We start from the raw sequence: 27,142 nt of genomic DNA on the forward strand, positions 1-27,142 counted from the left end.
AAGATAAATTGGCAAAGCTGCCATTTTTCCCCAACCTTCTGCTGAAAATTGGGAAAAATAGAGGGGAAAAAAAAAGGACAAAGTTCAGCCTGAGGCAGAAAAACATGGAATAATCCAGCCCAAACAGTTAAAGCCTGGCAAAGGTAAGAGAAACAAACTTCCACTGGGAAGTGCTGTACAGCCCTTCCAAGGGTAAGCTGTGGTGTCCTCCTCATCCCTCCAGGCAGCTCGCGGGGATCACTTCCCTGCAGCTCCAAAGAGCAAGGATGGCAGGGGGCAAGAGGAGACAGCACCTCCAAGATCTCCCAAAGCCCTTGGGACATCCCTGCTCACACAGTGACACCAAGCAGGACCTTGGAGCCACACATGGCCAGCTTGGGCCCTCCACCACCAAGGGGCTGGGAAACATCTCTAGAGCTGGTGGCCCCAACACATGGTGGGTGCTGCTGCCTCCTTCCTCCCCTTCTTCATCCCCTGGGCAGTGAGGTGAGGGGTGGGGATACACCCATGCTCCTCAGACACCCAGTTCTCCCCACCATGATCCTCACCCTGCGTTTCACGTGTGCTGCAAGAGCTTTCCCAGGAGCAGGATGCTCACAGATCTGTAGAACCCCACTGTGCCCTGCTACGTGCTGCCTTAGGATGCCACAGCTTGTCCCGTGTTCACATGGGTGGCTCACACTGCAATCACACCTTCCCCTCACTGATCCAACAACTCCTCAGCCCTGAGGGCCTCCCTGGCTCCACTGCCCCAATTTTTCTGTGGTCAGAACACAGACATGGGAGGGAGGAAGAGTAATCTCCAGGTAAAGTGTGGGAGTGTCACGAGGAGGGGGATTTAACTCTCTCACAGACCATCTGGGTGACCCTGAGCACGCCACTAAAGCCCTGGTGCTGTGATGGGGTGCCCACTGTCCCCTGGGACCAGGGAGAGCAAAGGTGACAGCAGCACAGTCTCAGTGTAACACGGGAACAGCTCCATGTCTGCTGCTGGTCCTGCCTGGGCACCAAGAACTACAGAATCCTGGAGTAGCCAGAGCTGGAAGGGACCCACAAAGGTCACAAGTCCAATCCCTGGCCCTGCACAGACCCCCCAACAATCCCACCCTGTGCAGGCATTGTCCAACACTCCTGGAGCTCTGGCAGCCTTGGGGCCATGCCCATTTCCTGGGCAGCCTGGGCAGTGCCAGCACCCTGTGGGGGAAGAGCCTTTTTGAGAGATTCAGCCTGCCCCTGCCCTGGCACAGCTGCTGCTGCCCCATGGGCCTGTCCCTGGTCACAGGGAGCACAGACTGAAGCTGCCCCTGTGCTTCAGAAGGATGAGGTGATGACAAAGAAGGCAGCCTTGGGTCCCTGTGCAGTGCAGGATCCTGATCCTGACCTCCCTGCATCATCAGGACAGACGGCCAAAGAGACTTGGAGTTCATGTGGAGTTCACCCGAGTTGAGCTGTGCTCCACAAGCAAAACTTTCCTGCCTGCCACAGCCTTCCAGAGCCTTCCAGAGCTCATGACCGGGGCAGAGCAGGGCCAGGACTGTGCTGGGAGGATGGGATCGCTTGGCAGGATCCTCCTTCCACTTGCACTGGAATCAGGCAGGGTTCCGCCGGGAGTTCCACCTCCTGCAGCTCCAGGAGTGTGCTCACTGCTGAGGCTCCTCAGGCTCCAGCTGGACAGCAGCAGTGCTCCAGGCACAGACAGGGAGAGCAGGGGCACTGACTAAATGTCACAGCAGCTTACCTGTGTCCAGAAGCAGCCTCTTGCTGCCCAGGGTTTGGCCCGGTGCTCTGCAGGATTTCAGGGCACAGGAAACCCTGCCCAGGTCCCCTGTGGGCACAGCAGGACTTGGCTCTGGAGCCCGGCTCGGGCAGGGAGGATGGAGTAGGAGGATGTGGCACAGGCAGGGACAAGCACATGGCAGAACCTGACAGCAAACCCTTCACCCAACTCGTCCCAAGGAGACCCAGAGGGACCAAACCCCAGCCCAGCCTCAGGAGGTGCCTCTGCCCTTGGGGCTGGTCAGGGCATGGACAGCAGGGACTGATCCCCCAGCAGCCTCTGATGGATCACTCACTCCTTCAGGATTTGTATCCTCTGCCACAGGCCAGGCTTGCAGACTGCAGCACACAGGAGCAGTGAGCACCCTACAACTCCAGGGCCTGGAGCACAGTGACATCTGTAAGTCCAAAAGAATTTGGGTTAAGATTATACTGCCTGGATCTCCCCATTTACCTCTGCTCCTGTCACTGCCTCTGACCATAGCCACTGCCTCCTCCTCCCCAGTGACAGTGCTCAGCAATCAGAACACTGGGGATGAAAAAAAGATACATTTTTTTAGAACGTGCTCCCTGGGCAGAAGTTTCAGCCTCTCTGGACACCACTTCAGTACAGAAACCTTCACCGTGGTGCTCTTAGCTACAGTGCCAGCACAAGCTGATGCACAAAACCTACCAGGAAAACCTGACGTGCCAGCCTGGAGCTCAGAGCAAGCCCACAAGTCAGCCATGGGTCTGGGGCATGGCCAGCATGAGACCCAGATGCCAGGAGCCCTAGAACAGCAGCAGCTCCTTCACCAGCAGCTCCCATAGAATCAGAGGTTCCTGGAATGGTTTGGGTTGGAAAGGACCTGAAAGATCACCTTGTTCCAGTCCCTCTCTATGGGCAGGAATACCAAAGTGCCTGAAAAAGGAGAACAACATTGCCATGCACCTTTTAAAGAGTGAGAAGCTGAGGGACGAGGAGGGCCAGCTCTTTTCCTCAGCTGCTCAGTGGCCAGGAGAAGCCACAGGTACCACAGGTAGCCCAGTCCTCTCTGCAGTGGGTGAAGCTCAGAAGTTCTGCTAAGTTCTGGGTTCTGACCTTAAACGTGGAGTCTGGGGATAGAGAGGAGAAGCAAGACCAGGAGGAGGTGAGTGACCATGGTGCCAGGTGATCCTGCAGTCCCTGCCCTGGGAAACCTGCAGGTTTTGTGTGGAGACACAGCCCAACAAGCCAGAGTCCCCCCAAGGTGACAGTGGCTCCTTTTGGGGTGGCAGGCCAGAGCCCATCCTGACAACACCAAGAAGAGATGTTCCTCATGTTCCTCACAGCTCTGCTCACCTCAGCAGCTGTTCTGCAGCCATGCTTAACAAACCCTATGTAATGTCATATGTTCACTTTTCAAAACTCATAAAATCCAGTTTTTTTACTGCTAATCAAGAATGCAACACAAGAAAAATGTAGATTTGTTGGAGAGATTCCAAGGAGGCATGAAGATGCTCCAAGGGGTGAAGCCCCTCTGCCCTGGAGACAGACTGAGAAAGCTGGGAGTGTTCAGCCTGAAGAAGACTCCTGGGAGGCCTCAGAGCCCCTTCCAGTGCCTAAAGGGAGCCTGCAGAAGGCTGCAGAAGCAATTTTGGAAGGGCAGGCAGTGATAGGACAAGGGGAAATGGCTTTAGGCTGAAGGAAGGCAAATTTACATTGGGTATTGGAAAGAATTTCTTCCCTGCAATGGAGGTGAGGCCCTGGCACAGGGTGCCCAGAGCAGCTGTGGCTGCTCCTGGATCCCTGGCAGTGCCCAAAGCCAGGCTGGATGGGGCTTGGAGCAGCCTGGGACAGTGGGAGGTGTTCCTGCCACGGCAGGGTGTTGGAGTGAGGTGATCATGAAGGTCCCTTCCAACCCAAACCATTCAATGATGCTATGCTTGAAAGCAAAGGAGAGCTCAGAGCTCTCCAGGGCAGGGGTAGGCCAAACAAAGCCCACTCCATGATTCTGTGACTGAATGAAACCATTAGCAAGGACCCTGCCCTGACCACTGGCACGAGATGTGTGTCCTGGTTACTGCCTGATGAGCCCTGGGACACTTCTTGGATGGAAACCAGACTCTGAACAGACCTGGAGGGGGCTCAGGTGAAGCTCTGCACTGTGGGCAGGGTGAAGACCACAGGCAAGTCCTCAGGGTGACACTGGCAGCTGCTGCCAAGTGTCCAGTTCCACCTTGGACAAAGCCAGGCAGGATCCTTGCCTTTTCCTGGCCTAAAATCTATCAGATCTGCACTATCTGGCACTGCCTGCAGGAAAAATTCTCCTCCACATTGCCCAGCAGCTCCTTGTGGCAGAAGATCATCCCTGTCTGACCTTCCTGTTACCAGAAAAGTAAAGGTAACAAAGGTAAAATGAGACAGGGAGAGGAATGTCCCTGGGGAGGAAACTGCTGGGGTGGATGGATGCATAATTTTCAGGAGAAAGGGAGGAAATGTGGAAGTCAGGAGTGGAAGGGAACATAATTTCCCTCTCTGACCTCCACCAGGCATAAGGCTCAGCAGATGTGGAGGCCAACTTCCCCAAAAAGGTTCCAGCCCACACAGGAAGGGTGGGTATGAGGGATGAGCAAGAGCTAGTGTGCCGTAAGACTCCATCACAGGTGGAAAGAGGTCCCAGCACATCCAAGGACATGGTCCTCCTTGTCCCAGTGTCCTGGGCTGACTCCTCCCTCCCATTTGGCCTCCCCACAGAGCACTGCCCATCCTGCCAGCATCCAAGCCAGTAGATCCAATATCAACCTGGCACTGTGAGATACTCTCCAGGAAGATAAACAGAAGGTGTCTGGAGCCCTGGCAGGCAGAATTGTCTCTGCCAGAGGAAACTCTCTAAGAGCATGAGAAACCTGCCCAACAGAGACTGCCACTGCTCAAGGGACAAAGAAGGATTAAAAGTACTGGAACACCTTGGAAGTGCCAGCTGTCAGGACTATCTGGCTATGTCCATGCTTCTGTGTTTCCTGACCCAATGTCTCCAGAAGCATCAGCAGCAGGACCAGTGATCCCTTCTGCTCCCAGGGATGGAGGGAGACTGGCATTCCAGAACTGGAGTGTGCTGCTGCCCTTGCTGGAGTTGCTCAAGACATGCAACTCCTCCACACTGCCCTTCCCCAAGTCCAAAGTGGCTCATGGAGAAGGAGGTTCATGGCTGGAGATTCAAACACCTGACCAGTAGCAGGAAACCAGGACTATTATGGATATTGCCAGTAAAAGAAGCATACTGAGATACTTTTGTGTGCTGAATAAGGGGGCTGGGAGAGCAACAACCTTCCAAATCCAGTGCACTGGCACCATTGGTAATGAATACAGGGGAATGACTTCACACCACAAGGTTTATGCTAGATATTGGGAAGGAATTGTTCCCTGTGAGGGTGGGCAGGCCCTGGCACAGGGTGCCCAGAGCAGCTGTGGCTGCCCCTGGATCCCTGGCAGTGCCCAAGGCCAGGCTGGGCAGGGCTGGGAGCAGCCTGGGACAGTGGGAGGTGTCCCTGCCATGGCAAGGGTGGGATGGGATGAGCTTTAAGGTCTCTTCCAACCCAAACCATGCTGGGATTCCATGGGAATACAGGTGGTGTGGAAAGGTTTGACTAGCACTGAGATTTAGATACCCAAGAGGTTTCCCTTTCATACCAAGGATTGTGGCATCTCTGCAATTTCCCCAGTATATCCATGGGGCTTGGGTTGCCTGCTGTGGAAATCCACTGGCAGCTTCCAGGCAGAGGCACGTTCATGTAGAAGAACCAGTGGAGATCCTGCAGGATGAAGAGCATCCTCCACTCTTCAGCAAGGACCAAGGCACCCATCCTGCTTTGCAGATCCTGGCCATGGGAAATTGCAGAGGGATGATGACAATAAAAGAAAACAAATCAGGCCATTGGGCTGTTTGAGGGAAATTAAAATGTGCTGAGAGTAATGGCCTGAGAAATAATCTTATTGGAGGTATCAGCTACCAGCAGAGGGGAGCGGCCAGAGCACCAAATCAGCACAATAGTTTATATTTGTCTTTTAAATGTTATTGGTTGCCTGTGCTCTCAGAGAGGGAGGGATCTGGCTGAGGGCTCTGGTCCCAGACAGGGAGAACCTGGACATCAGTCTTCCCTGAACATTTTCCTTCTGTTGCTTCCCCAGAGGACTCAATTTCTCCCGCAGCAGCAACACGAGAAACAAATGGAGGAGAGCGTGCTGGACCTGCTGGAGCCTGCGGCAGCACAGAGAGGCTCCAGGCCCTGCTCTGCTCCCAACCTCTCCAGCCTCATCCTAATCACAAGCTGAGCTGCCTCTCCTGAGAACAGGAGGAAAACTGGGCTCCCAGAGGCTTGTGGCACCAGGAGGGGAGGCACAAGATCTCTCCTTTCCCACCTGCACCGTAGGTCAGGATGCTCCCAGCTCCCCGCTGGCAGCATGAGGCAGCAAGAGCGGGCTGCAGGGACCTGGCTCCTCTGCCAAAGCTACCTCGGGGCTAAGGAGTGGCTGCAGCTCCATGCCAGTCCCACGGGGCCACCAGCTGCCCTCCAGCCTCTGCCTCTCTGCAGGCAACTCAGAAAATGAGGATAAAAAGTGATCTTCCTCAAGTAAATTGTTTCTTTGCAATGCTCTCCTGAGGGTAATCTGACTTTCAGGGATGTTTGGAGGGCTCGCTCCGCCCCACCCCATCAGCATGTCCCTCACAGTCACTGTTCAATCATTGTCCCTGGGGAGGGGATGTGATCCCCTGCTCCCCAGTGCATCCCGAGGCACCGGCCATGCCATTCTCAGGCTGCCAGGGACACAACCAAGCTCTTGAACCTCACTGTCCCATGTGCAGCTCAGCAGGAACCCTGGCGCTCCCCAGCTGGGATCACCTCAGTGCCACAGAGGGGAGGTGAGGATGGCACAGCAGGACAGCCAGCAGAGCTGCTCACACACCTCAGTGCCACAGAGGGGAGGTGAGGATGGCACAGCAGGACAGCCAGCAGAGCCCCTCACACACCTCAGTGCCACAGAGGGGAGGTGAGGATGGCACAGCAGGACAGCCAGCAGAGCCCCTCACACACCTCAGTGCCACAGAGGGGAGGTGAGGATGGCACAGCAGGACAGCCAGCAGAGCCCCTCACACACCTCAGTGCCACAGAGGGGAGGTGAGGATGGCACAGCAGGACAGCCAGCAGAGCCCCTCACACACCTCAGTGCCACAGAGGGGAGGTGAGGATGGCACAGCAGGACAGCCAGCAGAGCCCCTGCACCTCGGGTGTCTCTGTAGACAGAGCCCTCCTTGTTCGCTGGGGCTGCAGCTTCTCTTGGCCACATCCATCGCCTCTACACCAACTTTGCAGGGTCCTGCTGATGGCAATGTCCATCTGTCCATCTGCCACACGGGGGAAGCTGCGGCTGCACCGAGCCCCGGGTGAGAGGCCCGGCCCCCGGGAGCCCGGGCACCCCGGCAGGGCCCGGCAGAGCCCGGCAGAACCCGGACAGCCCGGCAGGGCCCGGATAGCCCGGACAGCCCGGACAGGCCGGCAGAGCCCGGACAGCCCGGACAGCCCGGACAGGCCGGCAGGGCCCGGACAGCCCGGACAGCCCGGACAGGCCGGCAGGGCCCGGACAGCCCGGACAGCCCGGACAGGCCGGCACGGTGCGGCAGCGCAGCTCCCACCCGGCTAATTCAATAAGTCACACACACCATGACTGCATAAGGCACAGAGGCTCCACAGCTATTAGGGGAATTGGGAGCGGGGGGAGGAGAAGCTGAAATGGAGAAGGGATGGAGACGGGGAGGGTGGAGAGGGGGAAGCTAAGACAAGCAGCAGAACAAAACATCCCATAAATCATGAGGAGCTGCTGAAATACCAGAACAAATGACCCCATAGCTTGGCCATTGTTCCCGAGCGAGGCCTTAAAGCGCTCCCAGTTGAGACAAAGCGCCTCGCGTTTCGTTTCAGCACAGCCGGCCGGACCTGGGCTGGGGCTGTGTGTCACCTCAGGCTGTGTGTCCCCTCAGGCTGTGTGTCCCCTCAGGGCTGTGTGTCACCTCAGGGCTGTGTGTCACCTCAGGCTGTGTGTCCCCTCAGGCTGTGTGTCCCCTCAGGCTGTGTGTCACCTCAGGCTGTGTGTGCCCTCAGGGCTCTGTGTCACCTCAGGCTGTGTGCCACCTTGTGCTGTGTGTCACCTCAGGCTGTGTGTCCCCTCAGGGCTGTGTGTCCCCTCAGGGCTGTGTGTCACCTCAGGCTGTGTGTCACCTTGTGCTGTGTGTCACCTCGGGCTGTGTGTCACCTTGTGCTGTGTGTCACCTCAGGCTGTGTGTCTGTTTGTCACTTCGGGCTGTGTGTCACCTCAGGCTGTGTGTCACCTCGGGCTGTGTGTCACCTGGGGGCTGTGTGTCACCTTGGGCTGTGTCACCCCCGGCTGTGTGTCTGTGTGTCACCTTGGGCTGTGTGTCACCTGGGGCTGTGTGTCACCTTGTGCTGTGTGTCACCTTGTGCTGTGTGTCCCCTCAGGGCTGTGTGTCACCCCGGGGCTCTGTGTCACCTCAGGCTGTGTGTCACCTCAGGGCTGTGTGTCACCCCAGGGCTCTGTGTCACCTCACCCCCGGCTGGCACCCTGGCATGGGGTGTGATGCCCTCCAAGGTTGGCTCCCCACAGGAAGCCCTGCCAAGGCCGTGCCCACAGCTCAGCCTGCCCAAAGCATCTCCCTGCTCCCACAGCTCCCAGGCTCTCTCATTCCTTCCCTTCCACTGCAGGGCTCAGGGCCTCATTTCCCTGGTCTTCCCTCACTCAGGTGAGGAGCTTCCTGGTCTGGGAAGAGAAAGAGCTCCAAGACTTTTCTGGAGTGAGACAGCTCAAGCAGGGCTGTGAAACTTGGAGGAGCTCTGAGCCCACCGTCTTCATGGTGCTGCTACTCTGCCTCCCAAAAAGTTGATGACAACTCACTTTGTGCTGGCTGCCTTGGCAAAGGGACAAATGTCACACAGAGAGTCCTGGGGACAGCCCCAGATGACTGTGGACAGCTGTGGGAACAGCAGCAGGCTCTCAGGGAGCTGTGCAACAGCAGCACTCCCCTGCACTGGACCAGGAACAGTGGCATGGATCAGTTGGCAGCTCAGCACTTCCTCCAAGCCCTGCAGCTCCACCAGGACCACAGCACTTGGTGCCAGGAGGAAAGGATCCCGTGGATGGGGACAGATCACCTGGCTGCTCGCCCACAGCAGTGACAGCACCAATGCTGCAGGCAGTTCCACAGCAGGGATTCCATACCCAGCCATCCAGGGAGAACCTCCACACCAACAGAGACCACTCAGAGAGGAAATATTACACTTTAAATAACTTCCATGAAAACAGTTCCCTTAAAAAACTTCTTTACAACCAAACCCAAAACACAAGGCAGAGTGCGGCAGAGTCATGTGCCACCTCCACCAACCAGAGGGTGCCAGCGAGGTTCCCATGCCTGTTGGCTCCAGCTCACTTGGCACCTTCCACCCAGGCCTGTGTGGTCTGCAGGGTGGCTGTTGGGCTGGCAGCTCCCTGAGCATCCCAGCGAGGAGCCAAGGGTCAGGCAGGAACTGAGCTGCAGGCAGGGCTGAGCCTGTCACAGGAACTGAGACGCTGCTGCCAGCACAGGGTGGGCAGCCAAGGAGCACCACGAGATAAGGGCACGGGGGGAAGGAGGCAGGAATGCTGCATTTCTCCTGGCACCATGGGAATAGGCCATTCCAACCACAGATCACAGGGAGGCTGTCTGACAGGGAGAATGCCAGGAGCACGGAGAGGAAAAGCAGTGAGTAAGCAATGAAGAAGAAAACAAAGGGAAATCAGCGTGAACAAGTGGTGAGTATGGGAAAAGGAGTGTGGGGGGAAAGCAAACCCAGGAACAAACAGAAGGAAAACCAGAGCTAGAGCTAAAAAGGAAAAGGAAGGGACAAAAGGATTTCAGAAAGACAAACCTGCAGGGCTGAAAGTCCCAATGAGCAATGGAGCTGAGAGGATGCAAGAGAGAACAGAGGCTCCCTCTGTGAGCTCTGCTCACACAAGGGCAAACCAGGGATCACAGCCCTTCCATTGGACTAAGCCTCACTGAAGAGGGAAGATAAATGTGGGGCACATCTCAGGTAACAGGCACTGGAGGAGGCCTCTGCTCACTCTAAGTGGGGAGAACAGGGATTGCTGGGGTTTTGACATTGCTGTAGGACATGGTGAGGACTCCATGGGAATCACCAGCTTTCATCTTCACCCCATCAGCAGAATGTGGTGAGCTTCAAGTCAAGAGTGCTTTAGTAGCCTTGTGCTATTTAGGCTTGGGAGCTAGATTAGGATCAGAGATCACAGAAAGCAGAGCTGTAATAAACAAAATCCCAAATACTTCCTTGCCTAAGTTACTTTTGCCTCATTTGGAGCAGAAGCTGCCTTGGTGAGCCAGCACACACCATGGAGCAAAGAGGAGAAGGGAATCAGCAAACCTGGGCAAAACCTGACATGTGCAGCCCCCAGGTTTCTCCCAAAGACTGGGAAAGCTCCTCTCCAGCACCTCTGACAGCAGGACACCAGCACAGGGAGCCATGGGCTGAGGTGATCCAGCACATTCACAGGCCCGAACACTGGGGACTTTGTGGTGCTGGCTTTAAAAAAAATACCCTAAAAAAGGCCTAATAATGAAGTATTTATTTCAGCAAACAACGTATGAATGAAAGAAGTGTTTTCTCAATACTTCACTTTTTCTCTGCCTTCTCTCCCTTCCCCCAGCAATTTTGTTTTTAATAAGTGGAACTAACAGGGCTTCGCTGCTGCTGGCCGGGCTGGGAGCAGGGCCTGCTGCAGCACAGGGACACATGCCATGGCAATAGAGCTGCCTTGTGCCACCAGTGTCCCCTGAGCCAGGGACATGGGCTCTGATGGACACACACACTGCCTTGGGAGCACCCCTGGGCTGGGCAGCAGCAAAGGACATCCAGCTTGTTGTGGCAGCAAGAACTGCATCTCCTCCTGGCCTGGGGCTCCTGGCACTGGAGAAGGGCCAAGGGGAGGTGAAGGATCTGTGTCCTGTCCTACCTGGCTGTGCTCGGGGCAGGAACACAGTGTTAGACTCCTTCACTTCTACCTCAGCTCCATCCACCCCTACCTGAGCATCTGAATAATGGGGAACACTGGAAAACTGGCTCAGCTTGCCCCGTGTGGGGATGGGTTGCACTGACAATGCCTTGGTGGGAATTACAAGCAGGAAACTCTAATCCCTGTCCCAGACCCAGCTTTTCAAAGCAAAGAGCACGGATGATGTCATGCTTTTCTACCTCCTCCTTGGCAACAGGCAACAGCAGGTTGAGAAGCTGTCCTTTGCCTTCAAGCCTTGAGGTAAGGATGGGCAGGTGTAAGGTTTTCTGTGTTGCTGTTCTGGTGGCCTGGAAAGGCCCAGGGATGGCCTTGGAGAGCCGACGCTTCAAAGGACGAGGAGAGACTTCTGATCTTGTCTCGGTCTTGGTGTTTATTAATTGTTTATCTAAAAGATTTTCTTTCAGCCCGACAGAGGTCTGCACAGCAAGTCAGCCATGGGCACACTGCCGAAGCCCCTGGGCGGTCACTTATCTTTATACCCTAAGTTACGTGTACAATATTTATCATTTTTCTCCAATACTTTCTACTCTTATTAACCTGTGCACTTCTAGTAATGACCAATCCCAAAGTGCCACCACCACCACAGAAGATGGAAGCCAAGAAGAAGAAGAAGAAGGACAGGACACGCCCCAATTCCTCCATCTTACTTCTTTAGACCCCCCTGTACCAAGATCCTAAACCCTGTGTTTTACACTTTAACTAACTTATCCCTTCACCATTCACCCAGTGAATTCCTCCCAGCCCTCATACAGGTCTCATCTCCTGTGTAGGATCAAAATCCTGCCACCAGACACTTCTGGCAACATTCCAGGATTCCCGAGCCCCCCAAGGGTGGTCTCGGCCTCTCTGCACCTCCATCCTGAGGTGCTGAGATCCCACAGGCAGGATTCTCAGAAGCTGCTGATTTGGGAAAACATGGTCCATTGCTCTTCCATGCCACTGCTGCCCATGTGGGATGAGCTGAACCCATCACACACAGGGTGGGTGCTCATCTCTGTGCAGAGGCAAGTGAAAGGATGCACTGGGAACCCTGGGCTGTCAATACAGACAGATTTGATGGGGGTAGGTATTTGCTCTGAAAGACAAGTTAGATCTGTAGATTTGCCAGGATATGAGCCAAGTTTCCCAGACAGGGCACTGAAGAGCAGCCTCACGTGCAGCCCAGGATGGTCTGAGTGACTAACTGAGGGTGCTGATCCTGCTGTGATGAGCAGAGATCCCTGGTGGTGTACAGGGAACACAGAAAAGCTGTTTCACACCAAGGAAAAGGCCAGGTTACGGCTGCAGAGAAGGCTGGGACAATCTCTGAATGCCTCCCTGAGGCCCTGAGATGGATGGGAGCAGGCAGCAGGCAGGGTCCTCAGCCCACTGCCACCCCTCACCACTGTGCCCCTCTGGGGTGACTCCTCCTCTGTGCCCTGCCAGCCCTGAGCTCCAGCAGCCTGAGCCACCCCATCCTGGCTGCCCTGGTGGTGTCTGATCCAGCCCAAGGTATCTCCAAGCATGGAGAAAACCCCAGCACAGGGTGGGAGTCCTGCCTGGCTGTGCCTGTGTCCTGCAGGATGGGGACATCAGGGCTGTGTCCCTCAGCCCCAGGAGGGCCCACAGCACCTCCAAGGCAAAGGCAGCCCCTCCTCAGGCACAGCTCCTTCCCAGGGTGAATCCCTCCAAAAGAGCATCGTCTGCCACTGCCGCGAGTCCTCGCTGCACAAGGTGCTGTGCCAAATGCAAGACAGATGGTTTCCCCCAGGAAAACGCTGTGGAGTGGGGGAAATGTACCACAAATATCCCCAACAGGGCTAAACTGGGACCCGGGGGCTTCAAAGACACATTTAGAGAGGAAAGAGATTTGCTGGCTTCTCATGCTCCTTTGTTATGAATAAAGACAAACTCTGATGGTTTTTAATGAGCTCTCTGTTGTTTCCCTATTTGCTACATTACAAATTCACATATTTGTCTCTTTGGGAGATTGAGAGTAATTGCAGACCAGGTTTCCTCATGACATCCTCTTAGCAAAGGGAAGAAAGTTGTGTAAGTGGAGAGGAAAGCAGTCTGTCCTCAAATATCCTGAATTCTTTGGTTCATTAATATCTGGTGAGCTTTGATGCTCAAGGAACCTCAGATAAAGGAAGCCTTTGAGGAGGGTTCCACAGCCTCACACTGAAGTGCTAGAACACACAATAAATGCCAGAAAGATCTCCAAAAAAAGCAGGGAAATTGAAAACCAAATTCAATATTCTTGCAATTTCCAAGCACTTTTCTTTTTTTTTTTTTCTTTTTTTTCTTTTTTTTAAGTTTTACCCTCCTTTATCCATCTAAGGAAGCAGAAAGCAATGCAATTTCCAGCTCTTTTAAATATCCTTAGCAGGTCACCTCTAGGGAAGGGAAGGGAAGGGAAGGGAAGGGAAGGGAAGGGAAGGGAAGGGAAGGGAAGGGAAGGGAAGGGAAGGGAAGGGAAGGGAAGGGAAGGGAAGGGAAGGGAAGGGAAGGGAAGGGAAGGGAAGGGAAGGGAAGGGAAGGGAAGGGAAGGGAAGGGAAGGGAAGGGAAGGGAAGGGAAGGGAAGGGAAGGGAAGGGAAGGGAAGGGAAGGGAAGGGAAGGGAAGGGAAGGGAAGGGAAGGGAAGGGAAGGGAAGGGAAGGGAAGGGAAGGGAAGGGAAGGGAAGGGAAGGGAAGGGAAGGGAAGGGAAGGGAAGGGAAGGGAAGGGAAGGGAAGGGAAGGGAAGGGAAGGGAAGGGAAGGGAAGGGAAGGGAAGGGAAGGGAAGGGAAGGGAAGGGAAGGGAAGGGAAGGGAAGGGAAGGGAAGGGAAGGGAAGGGAAGGGAAGGGAAGGGAAGGGAAGGGAAGGGAAGGGAAGGGAAGGGAAGGGAAGGGAAGGGAAGGGAAGGGAAGGGAAGGGGGCAGTGGTGAGTGTTGCCAGAGGCTCTGTACTCCTGTGCAGACACTCCCTTTACCCACATGAGCTCTGACAGACCCTCAGCTGGGGGTTGGCCCTCGTTTGATACCTTGGAGGCCTCTGCAGCAGGTGCAGGGATTTGGGGGGTTGTTGTCCCATGGGACACCGCTCTGACCATGGCAGCAGCGGGAAAAGGGGACAGGAGGTGACTGGAGAGGCAGAAGCTTTGTCCCAGCCCTGTTCTGCAGCTCTTACCATTCAATGCTCAGAGACCTGGGCCGGAAGGCAGACAGCTCGGCCGTGCCATACTCAGCTTTCCTTCTCTTCTCCTGCTTCTGCTTCACCGACAAGCGGTGGGCAAACCTAGCGAGGCTGCTCTCCGACCTGGGGAGGGGAGAGGAGAGGTGTTAATGGCCCTGCAGCCCTGGGCACACCGGGGCACAGCCAGGAGTGCTCAGTGCTGAAAGGAGGGGGCTCCCAGGGCAGGCACCAGCCCTGGGGGTGGCAGTGCAGGAGCAGCAGAGCAGCACGGTTGTATTGCTCAGCAGGCCAGGACCGGCACAGGCCCGTGTCAGCCAAACTGGAGCTGCAGCCTGGCAGGCTGAGAGAGCCAGGCCCTGCTCCCTGTGCAGCCAAATCACCTCCCCAGGCTGTGCATTCCTCCCCAAGCTCCAACAGGTGACAGCCAGCACCGAGAAACAGCCAGGGACAGTCAGTGGGGAGAAGCAAAGCAACTGAATCAAAGGCCACACACTCCTTCAGAGAAACCCTGGAGCCCCTGTGGCCTCCCAAGCACCAGAACAGCTTCCCTGAGCAGGGCTGACATGGAAATCAGCCCACATCAGAGAGGTTCTGGAGACAGAAACAGAAACGTGTGGGAGCAAATGCATTCAACTGCAGGACCTGTCTGTGCTGACAAAGCCCCTTCCCCGCAGGTGGGCGGCACTGCCAGCCCCTGGCACCTGGGAAAGGCACATCCACAGGCTCTGGGAGCTGCTGCACATCCCAGCCCATGGCAGCCCTGTGCAGGGAGAGCTGCTGGCCCAGGGCACACCTGCCCTGTGTCCAAGCCCATGGCACAGGGCTCACAGGCTGAGACAGGCTGGGAAGGCACCTGCCCCACAGAGACCCTCAGCCCTCTGCCTCCCCCTGGCACACAGAGCCCCAGAGCCCCCGTGCCAAGAGTGGCACCCCCAGAGCCCCCCATGCCGAGGGTGGCAACCCCAGAGCCCCTGTGCTGAGGGTGGCACCCCCAGAGCCCCCGTGCCAATGGTGGCACCCCCGGAGCCCAGGCTGGGCACGGCGCACAGCCTGTCCCTGCTGCCAGCCCAGAGCAAGGCAGGACAAGCCCAGGGAGCTGGGACACCAGACTTGGGCACACGACCAGGCACGGGGCTGAGTGCCAGCCCTGCCACACACACTGACACAGGCACTGCCTCCCGTCCATCCGTGTGCCAGCACAACCTGCTCCCACCGCTCAGCCAGCCCGGGCTGGGCATGGAAGGGACAGGAGGGATTTGACAGAGGTGCCAGGGGATGAAGGACAGGGCTGGGGGGAACTTGGAACCTACACACATTGCTAAAGCAAATCCTCTCTCCTCTCCTCTCCTCTCTCCTCTCCTCTCCTCTCCTCTCCTCTCCTCTCCTCTCCTCTCCTCTCCTCTCCTCTCCTCTCCTCTCCTCTCCTCTCCTCTCCTCTCCTCTCCTCTCCTCTCCTCTCCTCTCCTCTCCTCTCCTCTCCTCTCCTCTCCTCTCCTCTCCTCTCCTCTCCTCTCCTCTCCTCTCCTCACAAAATACCTCCAAAGAAAGAGAAAAAGAGAAGCTGTTTCTCAGAACTGAGAGCTCCCTGCCTTTCCTCACAGTAATTAGGCCAGCCCCGACCAGCTAACAGTTTTTTCCCTGATACATTTTAAACACAGACATCTTCAATTCATTAACTGGTTATTGATTTATTTTTCAGCTTATGAATTGCTGTTGCTGGGGATGGTGTGGAGACAGCTTTCTGGAGAGGGCTCTTGTCTCTCCAGTCCCTGCCAGCAAAGAGCTGTTCAGACCTTCCAGGGCAATTCTTTACATTCTTGAGAAAAAATTCTGCTTTGATGTAAAGGATGAGGTTTGCCTTAAAAGAAACCCAACAAGAAACCCAAACCCTAACTTCCCCCACTCACAGCCGGAGGAAGAGGATGAAGAGGAGTGATCCTGGTGCCCACAGAGCAGAGCCAGGCACCAGCCCCATCCCCACCTCCTCACTCCCCTTTCATCTGGTGTCAGAGCTCACTGGGATGGAGCAGATCCCATTTGGGGAGGCGTGAGAGGTGGGCACAGCCAGCCAAGGCTCTGCAGCAGCCCCAGGCACGGTGTGGACACCAGGATGAGCAGGGCTGGCCCAGCAATGGGGCTGGCAGTGGGAGCAGGGGCTGCTGGCTCCCTACAGCACCTCCTCAGTGGCATTTGGCTGCTCCTAACCCTTCCCACCTGCCCAGAGGAGCTCCTGCCAGCCTGCAGGGATGAGGGTGTTTATGTGGGGCCTGCCTGCAGAATCCTGCCCTGCCTGCTGTGCTGAGCCCACCTCCAGCACACTCCCTGCAGGATTCCAGCCACCCTCCCACCCTGCAGGGAGAGGGGCTGGGAAAGTCTCGGTGCCCTGCACAGATGCAGGAATGCAGCCCCTGCCACAAGTGCCGCTGTGGGGCTGCTACACGGCCCTGGCAATGACCACCACAGGGACAATCACACACCCAGGGGCTTTACCTGGATCTATCCACCTGCCCAAGCACGGCAGGAGCCGCCACTGCATCCTTCAGATTGGATAAAACCAAAGACGAGCTGGTGGGCGAAAACAGGGCCATGTGCCCCATGTCATCAGGGTTAAGGATGAAGGATGGTTAGTCCTGGGGGCAGGGTGGGCTGGTGGGGCTGGAGAAGCCACCAGGGTGCTCAGGAACATGAGGCCTTGCTGTGAGTCCCCAGTCATGGCATCAAGGGAAGGCACAGGGACACAGGCCATAGATGCTCTCCAGCCCAGAGCAGGGGTACCCAGATCTGCCTGAGGCAGGACAGACAAGCCAGTCCATGTGTGGGTCAGAAGCTGACCAAGAACCTTGGGGTGCTGACTGCACCCCCAGACCTGCTGGCCACCACCTCCAGCTGCTACAGGCCAGGTACAGGAATGGCTGGGACAGCTCTGACAGCCCAACACCTCCTCTGAGAGCTGCCAGCAACTCCTCCAGCCATGAACCAGCCTCCCTCACCTCCGCCAGACCCCAGAGCTCCAGCAGAAGCATCACTAATTAGAAGCCAGGAGGACATTACAGATCATCTGGCAATTGATACAGAGCTGCTTTACATAAACCGTGCTGCAGAAGGGAATGAATCATACCTGCTCTGCCAGGGCCCTGCTGGTGGCAGCTCCCAGCTCCTGTGCTGAGCTGCCCTTGTCCCCTGGGGTCAGAGTGCTCCCAGGATGGTGTGCCCAGGGCTAGGATGCTCCCAGTATGCTGTGCCCAGGGCTGGGATGCTCCCAGGATGCTGTGCCCAGGGCTGGGGGCTCCCAGGATGCTGTGCCCAGGGCTGGGGGCTCCCACAGCTCTGGTACTGTGCGGGGGCAGTGGGGGTGAGCCCCCAGCACAGGGATGGGGATGCTGTGAGACCACAGTGTTACTGCCCAAGTGCTTTCCAAACATACATAGATGTCCGTGTCCCTTAAGAAGGATCAACATTAGGGATGTTAAGGCAGAAGCAAGGAAACTGAGGCATGGAGAGGGCACATAGGTGAGACAGACTCCCTGTGGCTGTCAGCATCCTTCCCCTTGTGCTTATCTGATGGGCAAGATTTGGGTGCCTTCCCCCACCAGGACCACACACTCAGCCCCACAAGGGCTGCTCTGGGGAACAGGCAGCCCCAGGAGCCACTGTCATCCTGAGCCAGATTCATGGCAGCCACAGGATGGGCACAAGGGCAGCCCTGCCCTGCACAGCACTGCCCCAGGTCCAGCCGGGCTCACCTGCCCAGCCTCCCTCAGAGGCAGCACCTCTGCAGCAGCTCAGCACTGGAGCAGCAGGGCTGGCACTCAGGGCTGGCACACTGGGCACAGCTGGCACCTGCCAAGGCAGTCCCCACACACCCAGGGGACACGTGGGAAAAGCCATCAATTGGAACATCAACTGCAGCACCGGGAAGAATTGTCTCCTGACAACCAGAGAAGGTTGTTCAGCTACTGTGCTGTATCATAAATCACACCTCTATGACTTTGCCATCTGTCAGCCAGATTACACGTGTTCAGAGTCCCATGTCAGCATTTAAGTCAGAACACGGCATCTTTTTCCAGAAATAATTATCAGTGCTGAAGGCTCTTGCAGCAATATCCGTCCTCGGCCCTTCTCTCCAAAGCTCTGGACAGCAGAGAGCTGGCGATCCCAGAACAGCAGGACAGCCACTGCACAGCCTGGTGTGACATTGCCCCCTAAGCCCACTGCTTCAGGCACAGGGAGGGGCAGGGTCTGGCATGGAAAACTCCCTCCTGGCACCAGCCATGGCACCCAGCACCCTGAACAGAGCAGGCAGGGACAGGCAGAGGCAGAGGGACAGTGCTGTCCCCAGCCTAGGGTTTGCTGAGAGTCTGGGAGTGTCCCAGCAGGATGAGCAGAGTACCCAGAGCAGCACCTGCATGCCAGCCTGGCCACGGGGAAGGGTCCAGCTAAGCCCAGGGCACAGCTCCCAGTGTGTGACACAGCCCATACCCATCCCTTCACCCCACGGGTTTCCCGGGAGTCCAACCCCACAGGAGTGACTGCCAAAGCCCCCAGCCTGCCGAGGCACTGGGGAAGGCAGGCAGGGCACGGACATGGAGGGCTGGCAGCCTGTCCCCATCCTGCCTGTGCCTCCAGCAGCTCGCTGAGCCGGCCCCGGCCCCGGCACACAGCGCACAAATCCCTCAGCTGCCCTGGGATGAGGACAAGGGGCTGAAGCAGCGTCCTCCGCCCCCTCGCTGGCCGGGCAGGCGGATGAGCAGTGACATTGCCCAAAGATCAGTACAGAAATACACAGGCACCGGGTCCATCCTCCAGCTTCACCCGCCGTGGATCCGGCCGGGGGTTCGCAGTCACCACCGCATTCCCCACACCACAGCTGGGAAGTGATGACAAGCACAATCCTGATCCCTGGGCTCCGCATCCCTCCCTCCCTCCCCTGTGGTGATCCACTAAAGCCTTTTGGGAGTTTGCAGCCGCGGGGGTGAGCATGTGCCCGCAGGAGCCCGGGTGCCTCAGCTGGCACCTGCAGCACTCTGCCACGGCTGGAGGGCAGGGACACCAGGGGCCGTGCAGGCAGGGACACCAGGGGCCGTGCAGGCACAACTGCACCAAGCCACGGGTGAGGGACGGCCGAGGTCATGAGAGAGCTGGTCCCAGGCACAGGATGACCAGCACAGGATGACCAGCACCAGCAACACCTCTGCCCCACCAACCCACCCAGCCAAAGCCTCAGCACCACATGAGTACCAGCCATCCATCCCACAAGATAGCACATCCAGGCAGGAAAACCTCCCACTTGTTGCATGCACACTCCTTATCCTGAGACTCGGGAGCCAGCACGTGCCTGTGGCTCTGAACTAACCCAGATGTGGGCAGGCAGCTCCCAGCCTCTTCCACCAGCACAGGCAACAGTCCCGGGACGAGCCACGGGCAGCCCAGGCAAACAAGCAGCGTTTCAGCTGGTCCTCATCCCTGGGGAGCAGCCCCTGCACAAAGAGCTTTGAGCTGGGCTCACCCCCAGCAGATCCTGGCTGCAGCCGGGCTGGGGAGGGCGGCTGTGGCCAGGGTGAGCAGCGCTGGGGGCACAGAGCCCTGCACTCCCTGACTCTGGCTCTGCTGCTGTCAACAGCTTATTTGCACAGGTACAGTCAGGATCAAATAGAAGGAAAATAACCAAAGCTGGAAAGGTTCTTCCCAAGCAAGGAGCAGTCTTTTGGGAGAGAGAGGATTTGGAAGCCCTCACGGCCACGAGCACACAGTCAGTGCTGGCTGCGCACAGCGCTCTGGTGAGCCCCGCTGCCAGTGGCACCCTTCCCACTGACCACGGTCCCGGGCACGAGAGTGCCTCCAAAGCAGCAGCCAGGGCCAGGAGCCAGTGAGCCATGCCCAGCTGTGCCCTGCAGGGACAGGGACAGCGACAGATGCTCGCGAGCCGCGCCAGCGATGCTCACTCACCTGCACAGCCTCTGCTCCCTCTGCTCTTGGTGCTCGGCTCACCCACTGCCAGAGCAGCAGCTCATCCCGGGGCGTCTCTTCGGGAGAGTCCCCGTCCCCTCTGTGCACACTCCCATCCTGAGCGGGGTCCCTGCTCCCATCTGCGTCGCCTGACCTCCTCAGCTGCCAGCTCCGCTTCCCTCACCCATCACCTCAGGTTTCTCGTTTGCTCTGTGCTTGGCTCTTTTTTTCTTTTATTTTTTTTTCCTCCCAATCTTGTTTCTATAGAAACGAGATTAGCAGAGGGGGAAATAAAACAGCCCCATGTGACTCAGATTCCGACACTGAAGAATCTCCTGGTTGTGCCTGCTGTGGCTTTACATAACCAGGAGCCTGTGCGGGCTCAGATGGGGGTACCGGGCTGGGACGAGGGACCCAGGGCCCAGCCAAGGGGAACCAGGCTCAGGTGAGCGGGATCAGGCTCAGGTGAGGAGCACCAGGCTCAGCTGTGGAGGAACTACAGGCAGAAGGCAGCGATGCCTCACCTCCACTTGCTTTGGGTTTGCTGTGACACCCCTGATGCAATGCAAGGTCACCAAACCCTGTATGGCCCTGCCTCACTACCTGTTCCCATTGAGAAGGGCAGAAAGCAGAAGCAGGAATGGTGAAAACTGCTCTGAGTCTCACCAAAATCTCTGGGGTCCCCAGGTGAGCTTTGGAGGAGGAAGCCCCAAGACCCCCCATGCTGCCAGGCTGCTCTGCCCCTGCCCTCAGCAGAGGGAAAGCACTTTGGGCCACTGGTGTCCAACCTTCAGGGACTCATGGGTGACCAGGCAGGCAGTCTGCTGAGCTGCAGACAGACACATATTCCACTCTGCTGACATTCCTCCTCCTCAATCTCCCAAACCTGTGAGCAGTGCCCATGACTGGGGCACACAAACCACAAACTGAACTCTTCCATCACTGTTTTGGGGACTGACACAGGATGCTGCCCACAGGGACTCCCCAAGCCCAAACCTTAGCTCCAGGTAAGCTGGGAAGTGCTGAGGATCCTGCCTGAGGACCCCCATGTGTTTCCTTACCTTGGGGACATGGTTGCACGTGATGATGATTGCACGTGACCAGTGCTGCCTGCCAGGGTCACCCACCCAGAGCTTGTGCTGATGAACTCCTTTGTGTGTATGGCACACTGTACTTCTGCTGCACCCCACTCAGCCCCCACTCCCCAGGTACTGCCCAGGACTGAAAAACAGGCAACATGCCCTTTTACTTGGGTACTTTTTATAGTGATAGGACAAGGAGAAACAATTTTAAAGTAAAAGAGGGGAGATTTAGATTAGATGTTTGGAAGAAATTATTTGCTTATAGTGTGGTGAGACCCTGGCACAGGGTGCCCAGAGAAGCTATGGCTGCCCCTGGATCCTTGGAAGCATCCAAGGCCAGGCTGGATGGGGCTTGGAGCAAGCTGGGACAGTGGGAGGTGTCCCTGCCCACAGTACAGGAGTGGAACAAGATTATCATGAAGGCCCCTTCCAACCCAAACCATTCCAAGATTTCTAGGATTCTGTGAAATGAGAATCTAGGATGATGTCCTGCCAGAACACAGCAGTGAGGTGCCTTCCCCCTGGAACAGCATGGAGCTCAGCTGGGCTAGCAAAGCAGCAGAACATCTCTGGAGGTTTGGCTCCTACCCAAAGGATGGAGCATTGGCTTAGCCAGTTCCTCCAAGTCTCTGGTTTTCCTTTGGGATTTCAGTGTCCCACTTCTCAGGTTGACTCAGCCATGATTAGCTGGTGAGCTCTGCTGCTGTGACAGCCCCAGGCCTGCCTGCAGGATATGACATTAGGAAACCTCTGCTCCCCCAGGGCACACTGGTGTTCAAGGGGGTCTCAGTTCCCTCCCTGACAAGCTCAGGGCAGATCAGACAGAATGTCAGAGCAACTGTGGGCAGCCATACTGAGAGCAAGTGATGAATTCGGGCACATCCACTCAACCAAACTTCTCCATGAGCTGTCCCAGAGGGCTGGGGATGTGATGAGCAGGTTGGGTGGTGCTGCAGAGAAGGAGCTGCAGAGAAGGTTTATGCAGTGCTGAGGGGCTGAGCTGTGTGAGGGCCTGGCTCACCCACTGCTGAGGACACAGCTGCACACCCAAAGCACCCTGTGTGGTGGGACAGAGCTGGGGATGCCTGTTCTGGCCCAGCAGGGAGGGTGCTCAAGGGCAGCACAGCTGGGCAGCAGCAGCCTGAGGCTTCCCAAGGCCAGGGAGAGGGACCCCGGGGGTGCTGCAGATGGGGAAAGAGTGACAGGACTTGCATGAGAGGGTAAGGAAAGAATGTAGAGGGCTCATCAGAAGGGAACAAGGAGAGATGCCTGACAGCCCTGGGATATGAGGCTGCAGCTCTAGACAAGTTGATCCTGAGACCCCAAACCATTCCTCCCCCTACCACAGCTCACCTCAACATGAGCCATTGTTCTGATTACCCTAAAACAGTAAAGAAAAGATGGGTCAGAGTGCAAGCCCCTGAAAACCACAGCCCAGGGCAGCCCCTTTCACTGGCCCAACACAGCCATGGTCACCGGGGAGTTGGGGAAGGGATTTTATAACAACAAAAGTCTCAGTGGTCACTGACATTTGCCAGATATTGGGGGCCATAATCAGTGCTTAAAGCCTGTCAGTGAGCACTGCTGTGCCAAGCCTGACTCTTCACAAGCCAAGCAGATGCAGGCACCCAGACTGATGCTGGGCTGGGTTCCCTAGAAAGGACCAAGGTGGGCTCTGCAGGTCCTGGCTCTGCAGCCAGAAGCTGGGCAGAGCAGATGGGATCCTCTATTTAAAGTGTGATAACAGGGTCACAGAAACGTCTGCCAGCAAAAGGACTTGGATACCTTGATCTAATTATAACTGGCATTATCAGGCTGCATTACAATTAGCAAGTCAGTGGCCAGTCTCTATTTCTGGTCTGCAACACGAGGCAGGTCGGTATTCCAAGGAAGAAGGAGAAGGGAAGCAGGGGGAGCAGGATGGAGATACCTCACAGTGTGTTAAATAAGCAGCACAGCTGCTTCCGAGCGCTGCAGACAGGCAGGTTTTATTTGGAGGGGCTTTATATGGAAAGCCAAGGAGAGAAACACAAGCCATCCCTTCAGCACAGCCTCCATCAGCCACCTGTGAGCAGCTCCTGCCCCCACAGCCGCTCCTTCCCCTGCTGCTGAGGGCTGTCCTCCCCCTCCAGGGGGGCTCAGGGTCCCACCAGACCTGGGGTCCTGTGCCTCAGAGCAAACCCTGGCCCAGCTTGTCATGGAATTGTTAACGTGGGAAAGTCCTCTCAGATCATCCAGTCTGACCATACCCCAGAACTGCCAAGGCAATCACTGAGACATACCCCCAGGTGACACATCCACACAACTTTTAAATCCTTCTGGGGTTGGTGATGCCATCCCTGCCCTGGGGCAGCCTCTTCCAATGCCTGAGCACCCTTCCAATGCAAAAGCACCCTTCCATTTCTTCCAGTGAAGAAATTTTCCTTAACATCCAAACTTTTCTAAGCTATTTAGAAGCCAAATTGAAGCAGCATCCAGGAGGAAGCCCAACCACACATCCTATTTGAACCCCAAAGCCTATTCCCACCGGCCCTGTTCAGTGTTCAGCACCAGACCAGTCACTTAAGGACGGCTGACAGCAGCCAGAATCCCTGGAAATGGCTGGCATTTTAAGAACATCCTTTTGTTTTCTTTGAAAACCAGAGTTTTTTCAAACTTAGAGCATTTGATGCAAAGTATATGATGCTAATCCCAGCAGAAGGAACCATCTGATGAGTCCCAAATGAAAATGTTCCTTTGTTTTGGCTTTCAAACATTGCATTCTAATACTAATGCACAATCAGAATGGAAGGTAAATTTGCATGTCCTTCCCCTAAAAATTGTCTCTCAAAACAATAATTTTACTCATTTGCATTTTGACAATAACAACTGTCCCCTCTCTGACCAACATCTGTGCTGTGACAGAGACACTGGGCACATGTGCCACAGCCTGGTGAGTCATCCTGCACCCCAGCAAGCCTGTGCCACTGGGGAGACTGGCCCTGCATCAGTATCATCTCCCCCCTGAGCCGACCCTTCCAGCTGGAAACCCACCCCACAGGAGCCATCTCAAAGGGGCACAGCAAGGAGACAGCAGGATGTGCTGCTGAGAGCCCAGGAGCAGGGATGTGGTCTGAAAAGGGGCTACAGGGCCTTGCAAGAGGGGGATCCTGGAGACTATGTAAGACAGTCAGGAAGTTTCCTCTCTCTCCAGATTCCAAGCAATATTTAGGCTGGGATCTGTATACCTGTGCCATTGTCACATTCAGATCCTGTTGTTGCCATGTGGTGCTGTAAAACAGCTGAAAACCAGAGAAGAGTTTGGGGGTGCTGCTGGCTGAGAGCTGGACCTGCCCCGGCCATGGGCACTCAGAGCCCCCCTGGGCTGGGCAGCAGGGCAGGGGGATTCTGTCCCCTCAGCTGAGACCCCACCTGCAGAGCTGCCCCAGCCTGGAGCTGCTGCAGTGAACCCAGAGGAGGTCAAAGAGATGCCCCAAGGGCTGGAGCCCCTCTGCTCTGAGCCAGGCTGGGGTGTTCAGTCCCAAGAAAAGACAGCTCCAGGGAGAGCTCAGAGCCCCCTCCAGGGCTTAAAGAGGCTCCAGGAGAGCTGGAGAGGGGCTGGGGACAAGGGACGGAGGGACAGGACACAGGGAATGGCTCCCACTGCCAGAGGGCAGGGATGGATGGGATATTGGGAAGGAATTGTGAAGGTGGTGAGGCCCTGGCACAGGGTGTCCAGAGCAGCTGTGGCTGCCCCTGGATCCCTGGCAGTGCCCAAGGCCAGGCTGGGCAGGGCTTGGAGCAAGCTGGGACAGTGGGAGGTGTCCCTGCCCATGGCAGGGTGGGGAACTGGATGGGCTTTAGGGTCCTTTTCAATGCAAACCATTCCATGATCCTATGATTGTACATAACAAAGATCCTTTTCTGACCCCCAACCATGAACCAGATCATTGACAAGGACCATTTCATGACTGGCATATACCAGTGTGCTTCACTCTCAAAATTAACAGTCTACTTTAAACACCAAAATCCATCCGTATACAGACAACAAATAAATAAAACCTACAAAATAACATGGTCAAAAATTCCTTTCCTTGGGCACAATTCCCATCACTTTGCTTGTTTTTAAGAATTCTATCATTTCCCTCTGAGATTGTTTTTAATGAAGATATCTATCACTCCTTCCTGAGCAGCAGGACGGAGCACTCGGGCTCTTCCAAGCAGGCTGTGTGAGCCTGATGGATTGTCCATGTGCCAAGTCAGAGGAACGTGCAGACTTGCTCCTGTCTTGCCAGGAGCCAGGTTTTCAGAATTCCCCTACTACCAATTACAGCTTTTATCCTAATTAAAAAGCAGGGAAAACAAAGAAAAGGACGAAATCCAACAAATGTTTTTGTTCATGTTCCCTCAGCAAGGATGGGTGAGGAGGTTCCTGAGGGGTTCAGTCCTCTTGGGACCTTCACCCCTCTCCATTCCTGCCAGCTGAGCCCACACATGGAGAGGCAGCAGCACGCCGTGCTGGCAGCCCTGCCAAGCTGAGCCGTGCCCAGCCGTGCCAAGCCGTGCCATGCTGTGCCGAGCCGAGCCGTGCCCAGCCGAGCTGTGCCGAGCCGAGCCGTGCTGTGCCGAGCCGTGCCGAGCCGAGCCCAGCCCGTGCCCGCAGCCTGCCCTCCCTGCGCGGGGACAGCCCGGGGCTGTGCCATTGTTTAGTCTGAGCGCAGCCCTGGCGCTGGAGCCGCCTCTTGTTTTCCATGGCCGCGCGTCCCACGGCGCTCAGGAATGGAAAAGCTTTGTTATTGTGGGCTGCCGGGAGCCGGGCCCGGCCAGCAGCGGCTGCGGGGATGTGCTGAGGCCAGGGGGATGTGCTGAGGCCAGGGGGATGTGCTGAGGGCCAGGGGGATGTGCTGAGGGCCAGCAGGGATGTGGCAGGGCCAGCCGGGATGTGCTGAGGGGCCAGGGGGATGCGGTGAGGGCCAGGGGGATGTGCTGAGGGGCAGCCGGGATGTGCTGAGGGCCAGGGGGATGTGCTGAGGGCCAGGGGGATGTGCTGAGGGCCAGGGGGATGTGCTGAGGGGCAGCCGGGATGTGCTGAGGGCCAGGGGGATGTGCTGAGGGGCAGCGGGGATGTGCTGAGGGCCAGGGGGATGTGCTGAGGGCCAGCCGGGATGTGCTGAGGGCCAGCGGGGATGTGCTGAGGGCCAGGGGGATGTGCTGAGGGGCAGCCGGGATGTGCTGAGGCCAGGGGGATGTGCTGAGGGGCAGCCGGGATGTGCTGAGGGGCAGCCGGGATGTGCTGAGGGGCAGGGGGATGTGCTGAGGGCCAGCCGGGATGTGCTGAGGGGCAGCGGGGATGTGCTGAGGGGCAGGGGGATGTCCTGAGGGGCAGCCGGGATGTGCTGAGGGGCAGCCGGGATGTGCTGAGGGCCAGGGGGATGTGCTGAGGGCCAGGGGGATGTGCTGAGGGGCAGCCGGGATGTGCTGAGGCCAGGGGGATGTGCTGAGGGGCAGCCGGGATGTGCTGAGGGGCAGCCGGGATGTGCTGAGGGCCAGCCGGCCCAGCCTGCATGGATCAGCCCCGGCTGTCCCGGACCGCAGCAGCGGCACCGGCGGGGACAGGAGCTGGCTGTGCCGGGAACACCATCCATGCTCGTGTGCCCAAGGGTGCCTGCAGGGGCTGCAGGGAGGAGAAGCATGGGACAAGGGTGACAGAGAACAAGCCCAGACCCCCAGAGGCACCAGGCAGCTGCTCATAAATGAACCCCTCAGCATCCCACTGGCCTCAGTGCTCAGGGACGGTACAAAGCAGGGTCAGGACATGTCTTTTTGGGTGATGGAGCACAGCACTGCAACAGGCTGCCCAGAGGGATGGGGGAGTCCCCTTCCCCAAATATGATAAAAAAAACACCTGGGCACAATCCTGTGTAACCTGCTGTAGGTGACACTGTGCTTTAGCAGGGCTTGGACAAGGTGATCTCCACAGATGCCTTCCAACTCCAACCACTCCTCAGTCCCACAGCACACACAGCCTGACCCATGGCTCTGCTGCCTCTGCACAGCTGCATAGCTGGAGGTTCTGGTGACCCCCAAGGGCACCCAAGACCTCTC

At 56.8% G+C, this 27,142-nt stretch overlaps 1 protein-coding gene across 1 annotated transcript in view; it reads right to left on the reverse strand.

Annotated features, from left to right (window-relative positions):
- LOC131565411 (ankyrin repeat and fibronectin type-III domain-containing protein 1-like) overlaps nt 1-27,142 on the reverse strand; it is a 248,395-nt gene that overhangs the window by 30,733 nt on the left and 190,520 nt on the right. Inside the window, exon 6 of the mRNA XM_058816278.1 lies at nt 14,025-14,153. Within this exon, the coding sequence (XP_058672261.1) occupies nt 14,025-14,153 (129 nt within the window). The remainder of the gene's footprint in view (nt 1-14,024; nt 14,154-27,142) is intronic.

This window comes from Ammospiza caudacuta, chromosome 17 (assembly GCF_027887145.1).
Source record: "Ammospiza caudacuta isolate bAmmCau1 chromosome 17, bAmmCau1.pri, whole genome shotgun sequence".
In the NCBI taxonomy this organism is placed as follows: Eukaryota; Metazoa; Chordata; class Aves; order Passeriformes; family Passerellidae; genus Ammospiza; species Ammospiza caudacuta.